This window comes from Chelonoidis abingdonii, chromosome 4 (genome assembly GCF_003597395.2).
Source record: "Chelonoidis abingdonii isolate Lonesome George chromosome 4, CheloAbing_2.0, whole genome shotgun sequence".
Taxonomy (NCBI): domain Eukaryota; kingdom Metazoa; phylum Chordata; order Testudines; family Testudinidae; genus Chelonoidis; species Chelonoidis abingdonii.
Window position 1 is genome coordinate 945,442 of NC_133772.1, and position 5,668 is coordinate 951,109.

A 5,668-nucleotide genomic window follows, 5' to 3' on the forward strand; every position below is an offset into this window, starting at 1 on the left:
AAGAGAGAGATTCAAGGAATTGGTGAGGAGGAAAAGAGTAGAATCAGTTCGTTTCCCTTATTGGGGTTGCCTATTTGGGAAGTAGAGGACTTCTGTGCATTGGATGTAATAAAGAGGGGGTTTGCACATACTCTCAGAGTTAGCCAGAGAGAAGTCGCTGGCGACGAGAGGAGGAAGTATAGTAGCGAACAGCTCTTCGCCCGATAGGCCGGGAAGCACCACAGATGCTAGCCGGTCTCCTCGGGCCTCGCACCAGGAAAGGTGGACAGTTGGGGGACCAGAGCGAGGCAGGCGCTGTAATTCCTGTCTGGTGGCAGCGAGATAAGATCCAAGCTGGTAATTAAGCTTGGAGGTTCATGCTAAGCACCCAGATTTTGGACGCTAAGGTCCAGATTTGGGAGAAAGGCTTATGATAGGGGGGCACACGGGGACCCCTCCCCTGGCACTGGGACATGGCCCCTCTGGGGTGGGGGGCTGGGCACACGGGACCCCTCCCCTGGCACTTGGACACAGCCCGTCTGGGAGGGGGAGGCACACGGGGACCCCTCTCCTGGCACTGGGACACGGCCCCTCTGGGAGGGGGGGCACACAGGGACCCCTCCCCTGGCGCTGGGACACGGCCCCTCTGGGGTGGGGGGCTGGGCACACGGGGACCCCTCCCCTGGGACTGGGACATGGCCTCTCTGGGGTGGGGGGTTGGGCACACAGGGACCCCTCCCCTGGCACTGGGACATGGTCCCTCTGGGGTGGAGGAGGCTCAGAACATGGGGACCCCTCCCCTAGCACTGGGACATGGCCCCTCTGGGGTGAGGGCTGGGGAGGGCTGGGCACACGGGGTCCCCTCCCCTAGCACTGGGACACAGCCCCTCTGGGGCGGGAAGGGGCTGGGCACACAGAGATCCCTCCCCCGACACTAGGACACGGCCCCTCTGGGGAAGGGGGTGGGGTGGGGGACTGGCATACGGGGACCCCTCGCCCGATGCTGGGACACGGCCTCTCTGGGGCAGGGGGGGCCTGGCAGACGGGGATCCGTCACCCGGAACTGGGGCACAGCCCCTCTGGGGTGGTTATTTGGGGACCTCAGCCCGGCCCCGTGGGCCCTCAGGCAGGGTGGGGCACAGGGTGAGCCCTGGGGTGGGGGCCTCGGCTCTCACCTCCTCCTCGTCGGGCGCCTCGGCATTGGGGCCGTTCTGCGCCTCCTGGAAGAGGATTTTCTTCATCTTGCGATACTGCAGGTTGTCCAGCTCCCGCACGGCGTCCTTAGTGCGCTGGATCAGGTCCATGATCACCGTCTGGGGCCGCTCTCGCAGGAGGAACCGGTGCTGCTGGGGCACAGGGACGGGGTCAGTGACAGCCGCTGCCCCGGGGACCCCGAGGACCCCCCACCCCCCACTAGCCTGGCCGGGGGTTACCTTGAGCAGCACGTCGGAGGTGGGCCGGTCTTGGGGGATTTTCTGCAGGCAGGAGTCTACAAAGTTCCGGAAATACTCGGACCTGGGGGGGGGCGGGGGGGGCAGAAACAAATAAACAGAAGGGGAGACAGGGCCATCCCTTGACCCCAGAGAGCCAGCCGGGGCAAGCTGGCTAATGCCAGGGGAGGGCAATTCACCACCGAGGAGCGAGCTTTTGAGTCCTGGCTCCCAGCCCCCACTGTAACCACTAGCCCCCACTCCCCTCCCAGAGTTGGGAGAGAACCCAGGAGTCCTGGCTCCCAGCCCCTGCTCTAACCACTAGACCCCATTCCCCGCCCAGAGCCAGGACAAAACCCAGAAGTCCTGGTGGTGGGGTGTGACCCAGGACCCCGCCCAGGGTTGGTCTCTACCCAGCGAATCACTCAAGGGCATGAGGCAAGCTGTCCAGCATAGGCTGCCCCCCTAGCAACTGCCCAGCCCTCCACGGAGCTTGACAGTGGGGCGAGAGGGGTTTGTGAAGCTGGCTCTGGGCCAGGCGAGGTGCCTGGCGCCGGGGCGTTCGGGGGGCTCACCAGTGGCTGGACTGCAGCACAGGGGACTCGTTCTGGGCGATGTGATACAATGCGCTCATTGCATTCATGTTGAAGAGAGGAGGCTTGCGCTCCGCTGGGGGGATAGACATGGGTCAGCAGCCGGCCCCTGCTGCCCCGACCCCCGGCGCTGCCTGCCCCCCACCTACCCAACTCAATGCAGGTGATGCCAAGCGACCAGACGTCCACCTTCCCGTCGTACTGCCCCTCGTCCATGGCCAGGATCACTTCAGGGGCCATCCTGGGGCAGACAGACAGAGACGAGATGAGCCCTCGGGGCTTCCACCCCCAGCCCCCCAGCCCTCCGGCCCGGCCCCTCACCAGTACGGCGTGCCCACAAAGGAGTTGGCGGGGGCAATGATTGATGCCGAGCCGAAGTCCCCGAGTTTCACCTGCCCTGGCTCCGTCAGCAGGATGTTCCCAGCCTTCACGTCCCTGCAGGGCCAGGGTGAGAGAGAGCTCAGAGCTTGGACCCCAGCCCCCCGCCCAGGGCCAGCCCCGTGGACCCCCCCACCCCATCAGCACCTGGACAGCCAGCCCTGAAGAGGGGGGACAGGGACACACTAGGGGGCAGGAAGGAGCCAACCCCAGCAGTGGGAGGAAACAGGGACAGACTAGGGGTATCAGGGCGGGGGAGGGGGAGATGAAGGAAAGAGACAGGGGCACAGGGGGGTGCGGGTACCTGTGGATCATGTTGTGACAGTGGAGGTACGCCAGGCCCTGCAGTGCCCCATGGGTGATGGCCGCGATCTCCACCTCCTGCAGTGGCTTCTTGTGCACTGGGGACAGAGGGAGGGGTCAGAGCAGCCCCCCAGCCTCTTTTGGGGGCCCAGACCCCCCTCCGCCCCCACAAGGCACTGTACCCCGGGCACTCACCCTCCAGCAGGTCGGAGGCGGAGCCCAGGCAGTACTCCATCACCAGCTGTGGGGGGGACAACGAGGTCAGCGTGGGGGGCCGCTATACCTCACCCCCCTCGCGCCCCCGCATGCCCCACCCCACTCACCCAGGCTGTGTGCTCCCGCAGGTAGCAGCCCTTGTACTCGATGGTGTTGGGGTGTCGCAGCTTCTGCAGGAACTTCACCTCCTTGATGATGTCCTGCCATTTCTGAGAGATTCGCAAGCGCTCAGCCCAGACACCAGGGGCATAGCCCAGCTCAGGGGGAGATCAGGGTGGGGGGCTGGCAGCCCAAACTCCTGGGTTCTATCCCAGCTTGGCCCAGGGGGCCCCAGAAGGGGGGCCTGGAAGCATGGAGGCCTGGGTTCTAGCCCAGCTCAGGGGGAGGTCAGGTGGGGGACCGGCAGCCTGGACGCCAGGGTTCTAGCCCAGCTCAGGAGGAGGTCGGGGTAGGGGACCGGCAGCCTGGACATTGGGGTTCTAGCCCAGCTCAGGAGGAGGTCGGGTGCAGGACCAGCAGCCTGGATGCCTGGATTCTACCCCCGCTCAGGGGGAGGTCGGGTGGGGGACCGGCAGCCTGGATTCTAGCCCAGCTCAGGGAGAGGTCGGGTGGGGGACCAGCAGCTTGGACACTGGGGTTCTAGCCCAGCTCAGGGAGAGGTCGGGTGGGGGACCGGTAGCCTGGACACTGGGGTTCTAGCCCAGCTCAGGGAGAGGTCGGGTGGGGGACCGGCAGCCTGGACACTGGGGTTCTAGCCCAGCTCAGGAGGAGGTCGGGTGGGGGACCGGCAGCCTGGACACTGGGGTTCTAGCCCAGCTCACAGGAAGGTCGGAGTGGGGATCCGGTAGCTCTGGACACTGGGTTCTAGCCCACTCAGGAGAGTCGTGTGGGACCGACAGCCTGGACACTGGGGTCTAAGCCCAGCTTCAGGAGGAGTCGGGTGGTGGGAACCGGGCACCGGAACACGGTCTAGCCAGCTCAGGGAGAGTCGCGGGTGGGGACCGCAGCCCTGGAACACTGGGTCTAGCCCAGCCAGGAGAGTCGGTGGGAACCGGCCATGCCGGACAAACTGAGTTCAGCCCAGCTCAGAAGGAGGTCGGGTGGGACCGGCACCTGAGCCTAGGATTCTAGCCCAGCTCAGGGAGGTCGTTGGGACCGGTACACGGAACACTGGTTCTAGCCCAGCCAGCAGGGAGTAGTGGGGCAACGCAACACGGGACACTGGGTCTAGCCAGCCAGGGAGGTCGGTTGGACCGCACCTGACACGGCTAGCCCAAGCTCAGGGAGGTCGGTAGGGGGAACCGGCCGGCCGAACGGGGTCTAGCCCACCAGGGAAAAATCGAACGGAGCCATGGAGCCCAAAGCGGATTCTATCCCACCTAGGCAGAAAGTGTCAGAAGAGGAAGGCTGAGCCCAGGACTCTGGTTCAACCCCACAAAGATCGCGCTTTAACATCATTGACTGCTCCCCTTACAACATTCGTATCTGAAAGCCACACCCTCGGTGCGCAATCGCGTGCCTGCCCAGCAAGACAGAGATCAGAGCAGCCTGGCAGGGGAGCCCCACAGGGGACAAACCCCCACCACCCGGGTGAGGAGAACACCATGGAGAAAACAGGCGGGGGTAGGCAGGCCCAGAAAAAAGAGAAGGGCTCCACAAGTGTTAGGGCAGGGCCAGGAACGTGCGTGGCCCAAGCAAGTGAGGAATGCCAGGCAACAGAGCATTGCCAAGGGGGCATGGCCAAGGACAGTGGAGGGCAAGGGCCCGAAGGGAAGGGGCATGCCATAATAGGACTTGTCAGAAGGTGAGGGCGGGCCAGGAAGGGTCATGCGCAGCAAGTGGCGATGCCAAGGCGCAGGAGGGGCCAGGCCAGAAAGGGTCATGCCAGGAAAGGGGTTGTGCCAGAACGGAGGCAAGTCAGAAAGGGGCAAGCCAGGAAGAAGGGAGGGGCGGCAAGGAAAGGCGATGCCGGAGCAGAGGGCGGGCAGAAGGGGTGTCCAGGAAGCGGATGAAGGGGCGGTCAGGGAAGTCGGCCATGGAGCAGTGAGGGCATGCCAGGGAAGGGGTGTTCCAGGAGGGGGAGGGGCGGCCAGAAGGCGTGCCAGGCAAAGTGAGAGGCGGATCAGGAAGGACCAATGCCAGAGCGGTGAGGGCTGGCCAGGAAGGGGCGTTGCCAGGAGCGGTGGAGTCGAGCAGGGAAAGGGGCGTTGCCAGGAAGCAAGTAGCAGGGTCAGGAAGTGGGCGTTCATCAGAGTGAGTGACGGTCCAGGAAGAGTGCGTCCAAGGAAGCAGTGAGGGCTGCCAGGGAGAGGCGTGCCAGGAGCATGAGGGCTGGGGGCGGTGCCAGGACATAGGGCGGACAAGGAAAGGAGCTGCCAGGAGCGTGAGCAGCTGGGACAGGAAGGGCGTGACCAATCAGTGAGGCTGGGACAGGAAGAGGCGGCAGTGCAGAGCAGAGGCGGGGACAGGGAAGGGCGTGCCAGGAGCGAGGGCTGGCCAGAGGGCGTTGCCAATCAGAGTGAGAGGCGTCCAGAAGGGGCGTTGCCAGGGATATGAGGGTCTGGCAGGAAGGGCGCGTTACCAGGAAGCGTGAGCTGGGGACAGAAAGGGTCCCGCCTAACCAGTGAGGGGCTGGGACAGGGAAGGGGCGCTGCCAGGATCAGTGAGGCTAAGGACAGAAGGGGGCGTTGCCAGGATCAAGGAGGGGCTGGGAGCAGGGAAGGGGCCGTTGCAGAGCAGTGAGGGCTGCATCTCCTCCAACATGAGCGT

At 64.8% G+C, this 5,668-nt stretch overlaps 1 protein-coding gene across 1 annotated transcript in view; it reads right to left on the bottom strand.

Annotated features, from left to right (window-relative positions):
• Nucleotides 1–5,668, bottom strand: part of LOC116832398 (serine/threonine-protein kinase TAO2-like) — a 32,679-nt gene that overhangs the window by 15,348 nt on the left and 11,663 nt on the right. Inside the window, exons 2-9 of the mRNA XM_075064623.1 lie at nucleotides 3,007–3,108; nucleotides 2,879–2,924; nucleotides 2,685–2,781; nucleotides 2,324–2,437; nucleotides 2,152–2,243; nucleotides 1,985–2,078; nucleotides 1,413–1,494; nucleotides 1,069–1,322 (exon numbers count right to left, since the gene is read on the bottom strand). Of these exons, the coding sequence (XP_074920724.1) occupies nucleotides 1,069–1,322; nucleotides 1,413–1,494; nucleotides 1,985–2,078; nucleotides 2,152–2,243; nucleotides 2,324–2,437; nucleotides 2,685–2,781; nucleotides 2,879–2,924; nucleotides 3,007–3,108 (881 nt within the window). The remainder of the gene's footprint in view (nucleotides 1–1,068; nucleotides 1,323–1,412; nucleotides 1,495–1,984; nucleotides 2,079–2,151; nucleotides 2,244–2,323; nucleotides 2,438–2,684; nucleotides 2,782–2,878; nucleotides 2,925–3,006; nucleotides 3,109–5,668) is intronic.